This window comes from Octodon degus, unplaced genomic scaffold (genome assembly GCF_000260255.1).
Source record: "Octodon degus isolate 3935 unplaced genomic scaffold, OctDeg1.0 scaffold00033, whole genome shotgun sequence".
Classification (NCBI taxonomy): Eukaryota; Metazoa; Chordata; class Mammalia; order Rodentia; family Octodontidae; genus Octodon; species Octodon degus.
This window is the reverse complement of record NW_004524609.1, coordinates 236555-254680: the sequence shown is the minus strand read 5'-3', so window position 1 is coordinate 254680 and position 18126 is coordinate 236555. Positions and strand designations below refer to the sequence as shown.

The window sequence follows — 18126 nt, the reverse complement described above, 5'->3', positions numbered from 1 at the left end:
AAAAAAAAAAAAAAAGCCAGTTGTGGTATGCATCAGTAATCGCAGCACTATGGAGGCTGAGGTAGGAGGATTGCTGTGAGTTTGAGGCCAGACTGGACTACATGGGGAAACCTGTCTCAGAAAGCTCTCCTCACCTCACCCCTGAAAAAAAAAATCAAACAACAAAGTAACCAACCCCTACTAGAAAAGGTGAATTTAAGGTGGCTGCTACTAAAGAAAACAGCCCTAGATGTAATAGAGGCAGAAATACAACCTCTGCCTGTGCCTGGAGCCACCACCCAGCCCTGACTCTGCAGATCCAGCCTTAGTCCACATCTACACAGCTACCTAATCATCTTTCCTGAAGTTCCCAGGTCTGTCCTAGTATGGATTATGGGTTCAGTTAAAAAGAAAAAAGGACTGAAGAGATGTAGCTAAATTGTATGCTACTTTTCCCTTTCTGTCAGTTGGCCTTCAGGCTATCCAAATACATGTCCTTAACCAGTTAAAAAAAATTGCATCTATTTATTGTCATGCATATATTATAAGATAATGTTAATTTTTAAAACATGAGCAAAGAAGAAATGCTTTAAAGAGTGAAATTTAAACTACCACCCTCAACAAAATAAAAACAAAGTGAGGCTGAGAATGTAGCTCAGTGCAAAAGCCCTGAATTCAGTCCCCAGTACCACAATAAATAAATGAATTAATTAACTAAAAAGAATTCTGTCACCATCCTAAGAGTAAGCACTATAATTACAGGTGATTTCTTTTTGCTTTATCGTTTTATCAGTTTTCTATAGTAAGCGTACATTACCTTGATAATAAAAAAAAAAAACTTAGGGGCTGGGGAGATGGCTCAGAAGAATAAGCACTTGCCTGGCAAGCACAAGGGCCTGAGTTCAATCCCCGGTTCCACAAAAAAGTAAAAAAAAATTAAAAATAAAACTTAATATGTATACATTTATTATCTTTTTAAATTTAGAATACTCAAAACTCTCTAATTCCATTGTTTTACAACTAATTTGCTGCTTGAAAACTAGAACTAGATGACTTTATCTATTTTTGTTTTGCGGTACTTGGGAGCAAACTCAAGACTTTGTGCCTGCCAGGCAGGCACTTAGGCCACTGAGCTATCTCCCCAGCCAGTAACTTTATATTTGTGTCTAATGTGTAGATATCATATTTGTATCTTTTTTTTTTTTTAATGGTACTGGGGATTGAACTCAGGACCTTGAGCTTGCCTATTCTACTGAGCTATCTCCCCGGCCCCTGTATCTTTATATTTGTATCTAATGTATATTTGTATGCATGTGTAGAATATATTTCTAATCTTGATTCTTTTCATTTCATTTCTTTCATTTTTTTTGAAGAGAACTGTGCAGTAGTTCCTGCTGGCCTTGAACTCACTGTGGAGCCAAGGCTGGCCTCAAAGTTACACTGACCTTCCTACCTCAGCTCCTCTAGTGCTGGGGCTGCAGGCATGTGCCACCGTGACCAGCTGAGTTTTTCTCTCTTAAAGCTGACTTAATGTAATGTCAGGACCACACCCTGTGGTCCTAAGTAAATGTGTGAAAGTGCCTCCTGACTCTCCCAGTTTGGGGGGAAACCGCCAGCATTAAGCTCAGCACCATTGCCACTCTACACTTTTGATGGTTCAGTGCCAATGCCAGTGCAGCTAGAGTTGTTTCTTTCACATCCAAAACATTTTTTTGATTTGTGAATTTGAAGTATTACTTTAAGGAGCAACTGCTTTTATTAAAGTAGTTATTTAAGAAACATTCTACACTAGAAATACAGGGTGACAGGGCTGGGGATATAGCTGAGCAGTACAGCACCTTCCTGGCAAGCTCAAGGTCCTGAGTTTGATTCCTGGTATGAAGAAAGGGTAGGGAAGGAGGAATAAGATGCTGCCCTAGGACTAACAGTCCAGGACCACCTGTTGTGCGTTTGGGGTACAGGGTGTGCCTAGGCCAAGAGGCAAATGGAGATGAACATCTGCTCACCAAGCAGTCCACCCTGAATCTGTCACAATAGGGTTCCCAGGTTGAAATGTGAATATAGGGTGCTCAGTTAAATTTGAATTTAAGAAAACAAATCATTTTTTAGTAGCATTACAGCTCATGCCATGGTTGGGACACACCATACTTGTATCCAAGGGTTTATCTGGCAACTCCAGCACTGAGAAAGATACAAAGAAGTGCATTTTTGCTCAACAAAGCCCTGAGATTTTAGTGCAAGGGAAAGGCGAGGTGGCTGCTTAACCTAGACGCCATTTTCCAATTCATCCAGTCTGGGGCATGTTGTGATTGTTTTCTGGTTCATGCATTAACAGTGTCTCAGCTCAGTGTGCAGATAAGATGTGAAAACAGGGTACACTTATGTAGTTTGGCTTCATATGCTAATCGGTCTCAGTGGAGTGTAAGGTAAACTGTGGCCTGTTTTGCCTACCAGTGTTTTCACAAATAATTTTTGATCCTGATCTTGATTGCTGAGTTAAAGGAAGATGTAATTAGAGCTGTCATCCCATCCTAAGGAGTCCCAGCTCTGTAGCAACAGAGACGGTGAAAGCTACTTCCTGTGGTCAGTTAGCAAATTCTGTATTTCCATAAAAATTGATATGTATGGTCCTAAAGGTATTTTGTATATAATTATTTATCTTGGGCTTCATATGGCATATTAATTTTTATTGGAGGGAAGAAAGGGACTTCATTTTTTTCCAAAAAAAAAATTTTTAAAAAAAAAAAAAAAAAAAAAAAAAAAAAAAAAAACCTCTCACCAAAGGGAACAAGGCTTGATATCACATGCTTATAATCCCAGCACTTGAAAGGCTAAGGCAGGAGTATTGCCATGAATTCTAGGCCTGTCTGGGCTATGTAGTGAGTTCAAGACCAGCCTGGGGGCCGGGGAGATAGCTCAAGGGCCTGAGTTCAATCCCCGGTTCTGGGAAAAAAAAAAACCAACCTGAACTATATATGGTGAGACCCTGCCTCAGAAAAAAAAAATACAAAGGTGGGGGGAAAATCAAATGCTGCTATGCTTTGGTTTAGTTAATGAATGTTGGTAAATAAGGATCATTATGCACCGCAGATTCTTTAAGTGTAGCACTCAGCAAGGGGTATTGGGGTGCATAAAGGCTCTATCTAGGGAGTAAGTAGGTAGCCTTGCATGCCCTGTCTGTTGAGTACTTTGTACTTTTTTCTTTTTTAATTTAAATTTTTTTTTTTACTCTTTTCTTTCAATGGTTTTGCCATTAACTCACTGTCAGAATATAAGTGGGTTGTTTTGGTCAGCCTGCCTCTGACAACTCCTAGTTTGCTTCTTCTGTCTCTGAACTAGGGCAACCACCAGATCACAAACACATAGAGTGAGAGCAGCTAGGCTGTGCCAAGAGAGAAACTCGCCTGGGAGCAGAGCCCGACTGATGTCCTTGTGGGCCCCTTGAGCCATGAAAAGCTATGTGAAACTATATTTTCTGACAGTTGATAGAAAGGTGAATGTATTACTACATTAAATGTTTTTCCACCTAAAAAAATTTTTTTTCCCTTAATTTTGAAAGAAATTAGAGAGGGTGTTTTCATGGCCTTCCCTCAGAGTCTTAAGGGTCCTAGATATTGTGCCTATAGGTTGCTGAGTAAAGCAGCATTTGTTTTTTCAGTTCTGGAAGTTAGAGAGGTTTGCTTATTTCTTTTTCTTGTCTCTGCTATGCCTAGGTCAGGAGGCAAATGGAGATGAACATCTTGCTCACATCTTTTTTTTTTTTCCAGTGACAACATTTCATTATTTTTATTAAATCAAATGACTAATGTTGCTTTAAAGATCATACCTCATAGATTTTTCAAAAATTAGACCATATAGTGACTAATCAACTTATGCATTCTGCTTACACATATTTTTTGGTCTATATTTTAATTAGATTTGATCATCTACTAAAAACAAAAATTCACATTAAAGTATTTAATAAGTTCCTTGCAAATTCACATCTTGAGTAAGTGAAATTTTAGCAAGTTGGTTCCCTGATAAGTGAGGTCCCCTGATAAGTGAGGTATTATATTACTGGGTACGTGGACCCACATTCTGAATGGTTGGAGCCTAAAGGGGTAAGATGGGTTGTATAGGGATAAGTGAGGACAGAGTCTGGAAAGGGTTACACATGGACAGCAAATACTTGAATCCATTGTAATAAAGAGAAATGTTATGAATAAAAACCAGAGATGGAAATTAAACTACACAGAATGATGACCTGATCAGAGCATAGGGGATAATTTAGGGCATATTAAGCATATCGGAGAGAGATAGGGAAAAATCTACGGGAGCAGGATTAGGGAGCTTGGACTTTATAGTTAATCACTGGTCATCTAAGTTGTTTCTCCCATCCAAGTACTAACCAGGCCTGACCCTGCTTAGCTTCGAGATCAGACGAGATTGGGCACGTTCAGGGTGGTATGGCCGTAGACCTAAGTTGTTTCTGATGAGAGAAAGCCCCTCCAAAATAATTCCTTTGGGCATTAAGAATACTGTGGTATGGTCAATACAACGTTATTTTCTTAATGTCTTTAGTTTAGATGTCATCATTTTTAGGTGATATAGCTTTCAGACTCATAATTGAGAGACTAGCTATTGGTGATACTAGTTTGAAATTGTACATAGTAGAGCATTTGTAGCACTCATGAGGCCCTGGATTTGACCCCCACCACCAAAAGTTAAGTAAATAAATAAAATAAAATCACATATTAAAAACAATGGACAAGAAATGTAGTGAAAATATGACTGAGCCCTAAACTCCAGTTTCTGTCCCCATGGATTCAAAATCCTCAGGTCACTTTACCTTTTACCTTAAGTTCCACAACTACAAGAGAAAGAGAAAGAAAGAGGAGGCAATCTGTAAGAGCTATTTCACGTACAAAATTCAATGATTCTGTGTCTTTTCGATGAATTGGTACTAAATATTATTTAATATAAAAGAATCCTTTTGCCTATCATAAATTTAAAATTACTTGGGTTGAAGTTTCTCATTTCATTTCCCATCTGCATCATGAATTCTCTTTTTGTTCTCTGTCTTCCTAGTAGTACCAGGAGGATGGTTACAAAGAGCTAGACTAAGAATTTGCCCCAGGGTAGAATCTAATGGCAAGCTTAAGTGTAGTTGTCTGCCTAGTCGTAGCATGATTTATTTGAAACATCCTTCCTTAGGTATTCAATTTAAACATTTAGCAGGGAACAGACAGACACAGTAGCTACAGACATTTGAGCAAGAAAAATTGGCAGGGAAGGTGTGCAGAGAAGCCCCATTCTTCCCTCTCATTCTCCTGGTTGTTTTTGGGATACCAGGGATGGAACCCAGGGACATAGTGCAAATTAAAGTTCTGTACCACTGAACTGTGTCCCCAGTCCCCTCCTTGTTGCTTTCTAATGATAATCTGTTTTCTTGGTTTAGAGAAATTAGGAATTGTAGGAGAGAGTTAATAAAACTTGTCAACTCAGAAGCCTAAATTAATAGCTTCTCATGACTCCGTATCTCTCCTGCCAGAGAAGCCTGTGTTATGCAGTCAATAGCTAATCAACTGACTTTAGAAAAAAAGCAAACAAAATAGCATGTGGCGTCAACATATTGCAAATGAAGCACACAAGTCAGCCATTCTAGAATATTTTCTTTCAAATTATTGCTACTGTAAAGCATGTAACACTAGGACTTACGTGTAAAGTTTCTATAAATGGTAGATATTTGCAAGCTAAACAGTATATCATGCATTTTTATATGGCTGGAAGAGAGAACGTAACAATGGAGGAATATCTGCTACCCTCTAAACCTACACTGAGATCATCATCCACTGAACACATACTTATTACTTTCACAGCTTGTATAAGGTACAGTGCCAGCCACGGACGCATTAATAACACCAAATCGCGTAAGTCCTAGCCTCATGAAGGAAGACTTGCAAGAAATACAATAAATAAGTAAATACAGGAGTAAGCTGAATAAATAGTATGTTAAAAAGTAATTCTTATTATGGAATAAAAGAGCAGAACAAAGGGAAAGGGAGAGTAGGGAAGCTTGGGGTTATCTGCAGCTTTAAAAGGGAGGATATCGAATAGGCCTGTAAAAAGCTGACATTTAAGGAAGTCTTGAGAACTCAAAGGGATCATATGAGAACTTTCTGTGTGTCAGGCACACTGGGCTAAGTATTGCAGAAACACTGGGAAGTGGCACACAGTTCCTACCCCAGGGAGCAAACAGACTAGAAACTAGATTCCAGCTAGTAAGTAAATGCAGTGAAGCACTGTGGTCTGGTATAAATAACACAAGCTAAGTAAAAATATGGGAAATTCCCATAGCAAGAGTAGAGCCAAAAGAAGTGACTCAAGAGAGCACTTCCTGCCAGAAAGCTTCCTCTGACCTCTGCACGGATTTCCCTCTCAGAAGTCTGCCTCCCACTGAGACCCCTTTGCACCTACTGCCTTGTTTGGGCTTTCACCTCTCTGGACCAAGGCTTCAGGTTTCCTCTGGACCACACCATTGCACTAGTCTGAACATCGGTCCTCTCATCTTCCTAGGAAAGAACACCTTAGCCTTCTAGGAGGCTTGTTTCTCCTACTGCTAGTTCCATGTATTTTGGGGAGAGGAGTCTCAGGTGCGCCCATTACAGATCCTAACACCATATGTGGAGGATGATTTTTCAGGTTTCTCTCAAGACTATCCCTCAGACTCTTGCTGCTTTTCATTCTTGCCTCTTCCAACAAGTCGTAGCGTGATTTATTTGAAGCATTAGCAGAGTCCCCTCCCCCAGCATTCTTTATCACATACTCTGCCTTACAAGTAGGTAGAGGGGGAAGATACTGAGAGGTTGAATAATCTACCCCAAATCCAGTGAATGTTGGAGCCTGTACCTTCCCTACTGCACCAAGCTACATGTCCATCAAGATTCTTGCCTCTCTAGTGTTTTCTGTCCTTCCCAGCCTACCTAAAGGATCTCATTAGGCATAAGCTGTCAGTTACAAGGTATGGAGTCTTTCTGGGGATACTCAACTCTTAGCATTGGCATGTGTCCATGAAGTAGCTTTCTCCCAGGCCACAAGTAGGGTGCCCTGTGGGCAGCTGCCCAGACCCTGTTTCTTGCCACAGTTCTTTCTCCAAAACCTTGTTTTCTGTTGCTTTTATATTAAATCTCCTCCCTTAGCTTACCACCCTGGGTCTTCCATTGCTGCTCCTTCTCATCTTTCCAAGAGAGTCTGTTCCAGCCCTTGGTACTCTCACTCAGATGCTGCCACCACACAAGGTAGTGTTTCCTGGCTTTAGCGGCCTGGCCTGCTCCCCATGGGCCTTGCCCGCACTCCTTTTTGCCAGTGGTGGTACACTCCTGTGGGCTCTTGCTAGACAAACCCACTTCGGGTGACTTCACAGGTTGTGTCCAGAGTGTCTTGGTTGCTTTGTATTTACTGATGTGAAACATGGTAGTGACCCCTGAATACTCACTTGTGAATTTTGCAGCCTAAATTGTAATCACTTTGAAACCATAAACTAAATCGTACAAAAAGAGTAAATTCTTGTTAATGCTCTGATTAGCTAGCGTTTCATTTTTTACTTACTGGGTTTATAAATTCTACATGTTTCACTCTCATCTGCACAAACATAAAATTCTGATAATCAGAAAATAACATTTAAGGCCCACAGCACACAGCATTTTTGAGTTGCACTTTAAAACTCACTGCCTAATCCATTTCAGGGTTTCCAATTGTTCACAGCTAATTCTTCTTACCAAGGGTGTATTACACTTGCTCAGCATTGAATGATATGGAAAGAATAGCCTTTCTTTCCTGCATAACTGACTTTAGTTTTTGTTCATAGGTTAAAATCAGCCCTTCCATTTCACTGCAGTGTTATATTGGTGGCATTTTTTATTTAGGGGAGAAAAGCTTTCTTCCACATGAACTTTTGTTACAAATCAGTTTATTGGGGCCAATCAATGGGCTAGACCTATGAAAGGGTGTGGATTATCTGGTTGGGCCTTTGTGTGGCAAAAGGCTTAGATGCTGCTTAGTGCTTGCTCATTCTTCACCATGTAAAGAAGTGGTTTTTTGAAGGATCAACACCTGACTGAGCCCTGCCTTTTTCATGGTAATGTTTTCACCTGAGTTGCTTCTTATGGCACGAAGAATTAGTTAACTAATACTTATTTAACCTTGGGACAATGTTTATCATAATCCGATTGCAGATAGTTGTTTTATTTAGTCTTTTCTTTCTAGTGCCAGGACTAGCAGCACTCAGTAAGAGAATGCTGGGAGCATTTTTATTTATTTATTTATTTATTTATTTATTTATTTTTGTGCCTCAAATGGGTTATTACTCCACTTTTTTTCTTTCCATCAAGGGGCATATTTGGGGATTATGGACTTAAGACCAGTAGCCACAAATTAATACAATAGATTTTCCCTCTTGGATTGAATTTATTTCTTTTTAAAGCTGAGCCCCCACTTCCTGCTGCTGGCAACTTTTCCCTTCACAGGCTGTCTAGTGTGATTTGTTACATTAACATTCAGAACTAGATTTTTCATGAAAAAGCTTCCATATGAGTATTACCACTAATTAATATACAAAATGATCCAACATAATTTAGTTATTCAGTAATGTTCTTCAGTGTTTTGTCCAAGATGGTGCTTTACAAGTCAAGGCCTGAACTTGCCTGGGTCATGGCCTCTTTGCAGTGTTTTCAGTCTTGTTAAACAAGAAGAAAAGCAAAACATAAATTAGCATCTCCATTGTAAGTTGCTCTGCATTTCCCAATCTGTCAACACTTTGAAGAGTATACTAATTGTTAAGTTATAAGAGAAGGTAGTTTTAAAATCCAGCTTTCTGTAATAAACAAGGACTTTCTTCCCCAGTGTCATTGTCTACAGCCAGGGTCCTCCATGAGAAAGGAGCATGAAGAAGGAGCTTGAATGATAGACTGTGGAACATTAGAAGCATAAGAGAAAAGAGGAATAACATCTATCTTTAATTGTAGTGAACCAGAAGGCAAGAGCAGGAGAATGCCTGAGCCCAGTGGTTCGAGAGCAGCCTGGGCAATATAGAGGCTGTGTCTCAAAAATGATGATGGTGGTAGTGATAATACTGCAATGAGAGTATGGCCTTTGGCATTGGTTAGCCTTAACAGATGTGTTCTGAGGTTCACCATTAGAATTTAGTGTTTAAAAGAATACTTTAGGGGCTGGGAGATGGCTCAGTGGAATAAGCGCTTCCCTGGCAAGCACAGGGGTCTGAGTTCAATTCCCCAATTCCCCGGTTCCACCAAAAAAAAAAAAAAAAAAAAAAAGAATACTTTAGGGTGGACCAAATAGCTCAGCGGATTAAAGCACCTGGTTAGGCAGATGCAGGGGTCCGGAGTTCAATCCCTGGGCCTGCGTGCTGGCCACGCCCCCAGGACACACTGAGACGGCAGTTGAGATGGTGTGGTGGCGTGCACCTGTAATCCCAGTGATTGGAAGGCTGTAAACAAGAGGATCACTATGAGTCAGTCTACACAGTGAGACCCTGTAGACCCTTTCCTGAAATACAAAAATAAAATAAAAGAATACTTTGAGGCCAGCAAGATAGCTCAGCAGACTAAGCACCTGCTTAGGCAAGTGCAGGGACCAGGGCTCAATCCCAGCACCACATGGCATGCTGGCCTCGTGCCCAGGCGTGCTGAGCTGACCACTGAGACCAGGCATGGTGGTGCACGCCTGTAATGCCAGCGCTGGGGAGGCAAAAATAAGAGGGTCACTTCAAGTCCTATGCAGTGAAACCCTGTACCAAATACATTCAAAAATAAAAATATATATATATTTTGGATATCAGATGTGGTGGTGCATGACTATAGTACCAACACCCTGGGAGACTTCTTCCCCAGAAACAAAATTTCCATTCAACGTAGAACTCAAAACATTACCAAAAATAAGATAAAACCCAGAGCAGTCAGGCAAGAGGAAGAAATAAAAAGCATATATATAAGAAAGGAAGAAGTCAAATTATCATTATTTGCAGATGACATGCTCCTCTATAGAAGACCCAAAGAATTCCACCAAAAGACTCCTAGAATTAATACACAAGTGACATAGCAGAATACAAAATCAACACACTAAAATCAGTAGTGTTGCTGAACAGCAATAATAAACTCATCAAGAAAAATTAGGGAAATAATAGCATGTACAATAGCATCAAGAAAAATTAAACAACTAAGACTTAACCTAAGCAAGGAAGTGGAATATCTGTCCAACAAAAACTACAGTGCAGTAAGTCCCCAATATAGGAATGAGTTCTGTTCTAGGAGAATATTCATAAGTCAGATTCATTTGTAAGTCTGACAAGGAAATCTATAAACACTTGATGCAGTCACACAGTGTGTGTTGCTTTGCATGTCCCAGCATCCCTCCATACCGCCTGCTTTTCCTCTTGCTCCCAGAGATCACAGCTATTACAGTGTCCAGCGCACACACAAGCTGCTTGCACATTTTGTTCACATCTATGAATGTTGCTAATGTGAGATCTGTTTATATCTGTGAAAGTTTGCAACCCAAATGTTCAACAGAAACTTTCTGTACTCAGGAAAAGGAAATTAAAGGGGTTATTAGAAAACGAAAGGCAGGCCGGGGAGATGGCTCAGTAGAATAAGCATTAGCCTGGCAAGTGCAAGGGCCTGAGTTCAATCCCCAGTTCTGCAAAAAAGAAAAAGAAAATGAAAGGCATCCCCTGTTTCTGAATAGGCAGAACCCATATTGTCAAAGCGAACATACTTCAAAATTGAAACACAGACTTGTGCAAGCATAGTCAGACTACCAATAGCATTCCTTACAGATAAAACAGTCCTACTATTTGTGTGGAACCAGAGAGACCAGAATAGCAAAGCAGACCTGGCAACAAGAGCAAAGGAGGAGATATGTCAATACCTGATCTCAAGTTATACCACAAAGCAGTAGTAATAAAGGCAGCATGGAGCCAGTGTGGTGACGAGTGCCTGTGATGCCAGAACATGGGGCAGAGGCAGGAGGGTCACCTTGAGTTCAAAGCCCACTGAACTGCATAGTGGGACTTCTTCTCAAAAAAAAGGTTCTGTCATAAAAACAAATGGGTGGATCAGTGGAATAAAATAAAGTCTAGAGAAACAGTGCCAGATATATTCAGCTATTTGCTCAAAGACAAATGTTGGAGGAAAGATACCATAGCTTCCTTAACAAATGATATTGGGAAAGTTGGCTGTTTGCCACACCAAAATGGGTCAAAGATGTTTTCCCATAATTTTATTGATAAATAGCGATGAGACAGTTTCAAACCAAATTGCTAGGACAGTTTCAATAATTGGATCAAAGATTTAACATAAAAACAAACGGTGATGCTAGAAGAATATAAAATAGGTAAAACAGTTGGGATCACAGTTGTAGGCAAAGCCTTTCTGAACAGAACTCCAGTTGCATAAGAAATAACAGCAGGAATCAACAAAGTGGATTATATCAAATTTAAAAGTATTTGTACATCAGAGGAAATAATCATCAGAGTGAAGAGATAGTCTACAGAATGGGAACATTTTTTGCCAGCCATTCCTGAGACAGAGTACTAATATCTAGACTATATTAAGAATTCAATGAGGCTGGCCAAATAGCTCAGCGGATTAAAGCACCTACTTAGGCAGACACAGGGGCCAGGAGTTCAATTTCCAGGCCTCCCATGCTGGCCCCACCCCCAGGGTGCACTGAGACGGATTGAGACTGGGCGTGGTGGTGTGCTCCTGTAATCCCAGCACTTGGGAGGCTCCAAACAGGAGGATCACTACAAGTCCGATCTATGCAGTGAGACCCTGTACACCCTGTACTGCCTGTCCTAAATACAAAAAAAAAAAAAAAAGGCAAAAAAAATTAGACTACTAGTCAAAAGGGCAGGTGAAATGAGTAGATGCTTCTCAGAAGTAGTATTTGTGGTCAGGCTGGCCATTGGAAAATTGCAAATTAAACAGTACTGCAATTTCATCTTATACCAGAAAGATTAGCAACTGTCAAGAAATTAAGTGGCCAGCTATGGTGGCTCATGTCTGTAATCTCAGCACTCAGGAGACCGAGGCAGGAGGACCTCCAGGAGTTTGAAGCCAGGCTGAACTACACTGCAAGGCACTTTCTCAAAAATAAATAAATAAATAAATAAATAAAGTCAAATCAGATGGTATATCTTCTAGCCAGCAACACTGAAAATTAAAAGATGGTAGTTAAAAATAAAATTAAAAGTAGTGCCTTTGGAAATATGAGAGGAAAGTTTGTTCTGACCTGATTCTGTATACCTGATCAAACTATAATGGGTAAGACAGTAGATAGATACGGTGTTGTGTTAAGGAGAAAGTAAAAGCATTCTAGACATGGCGAGGTTTTCAAAATCTTGCCTGCCTTTCTGAGAAGCTTTTAAGTGTATGCTCAGAAAAGGAAGGAAGATGAAAAGAAAAATTAAAGAAAAAGAAGGTGGGGAAACGAGGGATCTTACATTGTCAAGGGGGAAAGTTGTACAGCAGTAGCCATGTAGCAGGCAGGCCTAAGGAGTGATCTGCTCAAACTGAGGAGCGAGGCCCCAAGAAGCGAATCTCTTCAAGAACAGCCCAAGATTCAGAGTACCTAGTGTACTGGAATATATTGAAAGGCATATCATGATTATATTTTGGGGGATAAACAAAAGTGGACGAATAAAGGGCTGGGGAGATGGCTCAGTGGAATAAATGCTTCCCTGGCAAGCACAAGGGCCTGAGTTCAATCCCTGGTTCCACCAAAAAAAAAAAAAAAAAAAGTGGAAGAATACAATTATTAACTCCAGTAAAAAAGATGCTGCCAAAGAAAGGAAATATAATCTCTGTGTAGGTTAGTTGCAAATTATACTTACAGAATCATAACAGTGAATATAGATCTAACTCAACATCAGTGAAAGAACTCCCCTGGAAGGATGAAAAAAGGGACTTACTATGGGAGGAGTACTGAAAAATTAGATTGTTAGGGTTCATAGGTATCCCCACAAAGCCTTATGTAGTCAGAGGAATAACTTCAAAAGTTTGTGATTAATTCATGATCCAATGCAGAGATTATGTGTGTGAGTGCTACCCCTGCCATAGGTGGGTAATGTGCATTACGATGTAAGGAGAGAGAGAGGCTAGCTAGCTGTTGCTGCCCCTCCCTTTGCTATTGTTTTCCACTGCCATGAACAGCTGCCCTCTTCTGTGTGTCATTCTGCCTTAGAGCCAGCTGAATATGGCCTGAAACCTCCACTGACTTTGAGCTAAATAAACCTTTCCTTCCTTAATTCTGGGTGTCAGGTATTTTGTCCCCAAGCAAGAGAAAAGTAACTAAAACAGAATTTGGTACCAGAGAAATGGGGTCATTGCTGTGACTTTATACCTAACCATGGGGTTTATGAGCCTTTGGGAATGGCTTATTGGAAGAGATAGGAAAGGAAAAAGAGAGGGGGGGGGAAGGTTTGGAGAATTGCCAACAGAACACTAGAACACAGTTGGCTGTTTTATATGGGAGATTCTGGTCAGAGCTCAGAAGACTGGATAGAACGCTGATAAAAATCCTGCCTTGAAAGACCAGGCTGGGGAGGTTTTTGCTGGGAAAAAGACTGCATTGGTTGTTGGACTCCAGACAATGTGTGTTATGGCTTGACATAAAGTTTGTCTGAATTTTGCTCAGATCCAGAGACTTTGCCTGAGACTGAGATTAAGCGCAGCAGACTCCTTAATCTGGCAAAAGAAATTTCAAGGCAGTCGAATGTTGAGGCAGTGGCATAGCTATTGTTAGGGGCTCTTAGTCAGATTTATGTTGAGAATCAAGAGCAAAGAACCCAGCAGGATGACTTAAAAATGTAAGTTTGGCCAGAAAGAAAGTGCCAGTAAGGCTGTGGACTGCAAAAATAGAGCTGAGAGGATCTCCATTGCTGAGAAGGAACAAGATGAGGAAAAAGATGGCCTGAGAGCATCACAGGAGTTGGCAGGTCTCTGCTCTTTGCAGCCTCAGAACTGCAAGGGTGAGGGACTTTGTGCTGGGGAGAAAGCCACCGAACACCAGGTTCCAGAACGGCGATAGCGATCACACCAAGTTCCAGAATGGTGCTGGCAGAGGGAATTTGTTCCTCAGAACCAAAGTCAGAGTGCTTAGCAATCCAGGCACTCGACTCCTATAGCCAAGAGAGAAGAAAGCTTGGCTCCTGCTCCAGCTGGCAGCAGACCTTGGCATCATCCACCTGGTGTTGGTTTTACATGCAGGCAGAGTGCAGGAGCTCTGAGGTTAAGAAGCAAGACGGGAGCAAAGCAGGCCTGAGAGAGAAGTCGTGGGAGGTACAGCAGAAGGGCCATAGAGGTGGAGCCACACACAGCTCAGAATTAGCTACAGATTGCTTCAGATATTCCACGTGGAGCTACAGGACTTAATGTTTGTCCTTCTGGATTTTGGACTTGCTTTGGTCCCAATGTTTTTGGAATGGTAATTTTTTTCTTGTGCCATTGAATGTTGGAAGTGTTTAACTTTTCATGTGTATAGGGGCTCACAGCTAAGAGTTTGCTTAGATCTTGAAGGAGACTTGAGATTTGGACTTTTCAGCAGTGTTAAAACTCTTAGGACTTTGGCAAGTCTTAGAGATGGACTAAAATACCTTTTGCATAAAGGGATGTACTTGAGTCTTTGGAGAGCAAGGAGCAGAATGTTATGGTTTGCATCTAGTTGTCTCCCCAAAGCCTCATGCAGTCATGGGGGAGCTTCTAGAATTTGTGATTAATTCTTGATCCAATGCTGGGATTATGGGTGTGAGTGCTACACCACCCTGGGGTGGGTGATCTGCATTACAGTGTGAGGAGGGAAAGTAGCTTGTGAGCTGAGCCGCAGAGTTGTGGCTCCTCCCTTTGCTCTTTGCTGTTTTCCGCTGCCATGAACGGCTGCCCTGTGCCCTGTGCCATCTGCCTTGCAGCCAGCCAAGTATGGACTGAAGCCTTCACTAACTGTGAGCTAAATAAACCTTTCCTTCCTTCATTTTGGGTGTCAGGTATTTTGTCCCAGCAATAAAGAGAAGAGTAACCAAGACACAGATGTACTCCCCCATCTTCTATAGTAAAAAGTCAATAAATAAAATTTAATAGCAATCTAATAACAGTCTAAAAATAATGTTTTCACAGTGATAACATTCACATCTGTTCACATGAGCACAATTTATTACAGCTAAATCTTGGAAATGACTTGTATGTCCATGAGCAGATGAATGGATAAAAAAAGTATTTATACACAGTGGAGTATAATGTTAAATAAATTAGGCATAGTTTAAATGTCATATGGTTTCTCTTAGAAGAGAAACCCTAAATATAAATAAGAATAAAATAAAACATAGATAATAGGAAATAGGGAGAGAGATCTAAGGGAAGGGAGGATCACGAGATGGGAGGGGTGAAAAAAGTGTGAATGTATATGTAACAACTTTCCCGCGAGGAATGTGATCATTGTAGACTATAAACATGTACAAAAATGTAAATAAATATATATAATGCTCTAACCTTATTGTCTAAAGATATAGCAGTAAATGTAAGAAGAAAGCTCAGAGAAGCTGGGCATGGTGGCACATGCTTATAATCCTAGCACTTGACAAGCTGAGGCAGGAGGAATCATTATAAAATGAGTTCAAGGCCGGCCTGAGCTCCATAATGAATTGAGGGCAGTCTGAACTACATAGTGAGACCCTGTCTCCTGAAAAATAGAAGAAGAAAAAAAGAAAGCTTTTACCTCTGGAGAGAGAATTGGAAATAGTAGCATAAGCCTGGCATAATTTTCAACATTTTTATATAGTTTTTGTAAGGTATAATGAAATTTAAAATATAATTAGGTAAGACACAACTTATGCTTTTCACAATTAAGTATTATATAAATGTAAGCTATTGCTATCATTCTTTTTCTAGAAATTATAAGAAAGCCTTGTAAGCTGGCAATACAGGCTTTTCTTTCATTCAGTTTTTTGCCTAGTTCTCGCCATAAGTGCATATGACGTGTTCACTCTGAAGGAGTTATAGATATATCCTTCACGGTCTACATGTCTGTCTGATTTAGTAATCCAGTTTTTACTGATGCGAATGAAGAGGTGTTTTGCTGTTGTCATTTTCTGACTCATATTATGGATGCCTTTTTCCCTAGATTTTCCTGAGAAAAACCCTAATATTTTTCTTCTCTTTTGCCTAATCATTTGCATTTACATAATTAGACAGCTGGGTTCTGCACGTTTTGTTCACATTTACTAGTTTCCTAGCTAGCCTTCTTCTGTTCATCACAGCACATTTTCTGTCTGTAATCAGGGTCGTAAGCTACTTATCATTGGGACCACAAGCCGCAAAGATGTCCTTCAAGAAATGGAAATGCTCAATGCGTTCAGCACCACCGTCCATGTGCCCAGCATTGCCACAGGGGAGCAGCTGTTGGAAGCTCTGGAGGTAGAAATGTGTCCGCGGGTTGCACACCAGGAAGGGCTGGGGCTGGGCCCAGCGCTGAGGGCTGCACAGCCACTGCATCTGGGGCTTGCTTTCTCAGCTAACCTAGAATGTGAGGCCCTGGGGTACTGCCTCCAGAAAGCTCAGGAATTGAGGAGAAGAGCACAGGTCACAGTGCAGTCACTAGTTTTCCATTCCTTGGTGTAGTTAGCATGCAAACTGCCAAGAACGAACTGCTCTGTGCCCAGCCTGCATAGAATGCAGGTAGTACAGGACCAGAACCTGGCTGGGCTGAACGAGCAGGGTAATCCTATTATAGAAAAGGTGGTTATTCAGACTGGCTGTCAGCGCATTCCCTTGTATTGGGTAAACTGGAACAAGTATTACAGTCTTAGAAGCCTCAACAAAAGCTACAGAAATAAAAGGAACGTTACACAATGGAAATGTAGTAATGTAGAATGTTTTCCTAGCTGGCTACGGTAACATACCGTTAGTCCAAGGAATTTGTGAGGCTGAGGTGAGAGGATACCTTCTGGTCAGGAGTTTAGAACTAGCCTGGACAACATAGTAAAACCTCATATATATATTTTTAAAAAGGGTATGGGGAATGTTTTCTTAAATTTCTTCTTTTGAAAAAATGTTCTTGGGGGCCCGGAAGATAGCTCAGCAGACTAAGCGCCTGGGTAGGCAAGCGCAGGGACTGGGGTTCAGTCCTGTTACCACATGCCACACCAACCCTACCCCAAGTGCACTGAGCCGGCACCGGAGACCAGGCGTGATGGTGCACACCTGCAGTCTCCGTGCTGGGAGGCAGGAAGCACTACAAGTCTGAGCTGCGCAGTGAGACCCTGTGCTAAATACATTTTAAAAAAAATTGTTCTCCAGTAAACTTGATTAATATTAATGTATACAAATAAATTGAGAGCTATGAGAAAATATGATCTAATATGTCTTTTGGCATAGTAGTAAGGCATTTTAAAGTTCTCATAGCATAGGGTTGGGGGGGGTGTGTACCTAACACAACAGAAATTTTCTGTATGAGGTTTCCAGGTTACCTGTTTGAACAACTTACTTGGTAAGGTTAGGTAAGAGAATTAAGTTTATCCTGCTGTGATACATACAGGTTGTTCCTAGAAAGGATTTTTTTTTTTTTTTTTTTCATAATCAGGGATTGAACTCAGACCCTTGTGCTTGCCAGGGAAGAGCTTACTTTACTGAACTATCTCCCCGGCCCTCCCTAGAAAGGAATGTTAAGAAAAGTTTAACTTATATTTATTGTAGATTGGAACCATCTTTCCCTAGCAAATATGTCTCTAGATTGTAATAGAGGCCTATATGAGAACAAGGGTATAAGATATGCAATTTCGCTGTACCAATTGTATCTCGGCTTTAGGTAGGTCAGACGATTTTAAAATCTGAGGGAATCTCATCAGTTTAACCCAGTAGGCAGCTTAACTCAGTCAGGTAGCTTACACCATTGTTGTCTTAAGGGTTAGTGTGAGAATTACCTAACATCGTTAATGTACTTGTGCAGAAGTGCTTTCATTATTGCTTATTGTTTTTGCAGCTTTTGGGCAACTTCAAGGATAAGGAACGTACCACAATTGCACAGCAAGTAAAAGGGAAGAAAGTCTGGATAGGAATCAAGAAGTTGCTGATGTTGATTGAGATGTCCCTGCAGGTGAGG

At 40.7% G+C, this 18126-nt stretch overlaps 1 protein-coding gene across 1 annotated transcript in view; it reads left to right on the top strand.

Moving 5' to 3' along the window:
* The window catches only part of Nsf (N-ethylmaleimide sensitive factor, vesicle fusing ATPase), a 140051-nt gene that overhangs the window by 116013 nt on the left and 5912 nt on the right, over positions 1 to 18126 (top strand). Inside the window, exons 17-18 of the mRNA XM_023714108.1 lie at positions 16308 to 16442; positions 18007 to 18120. Coding sequence (XP_023569876.1) covers positions 16308 to 16442; positions 18007 to 18120 — 249 coding nt within the window. The remainder of the gene's footprint in view (positions 1 to 16307; positions 16443 to 18006; positions 18121 to 18126) is intronic.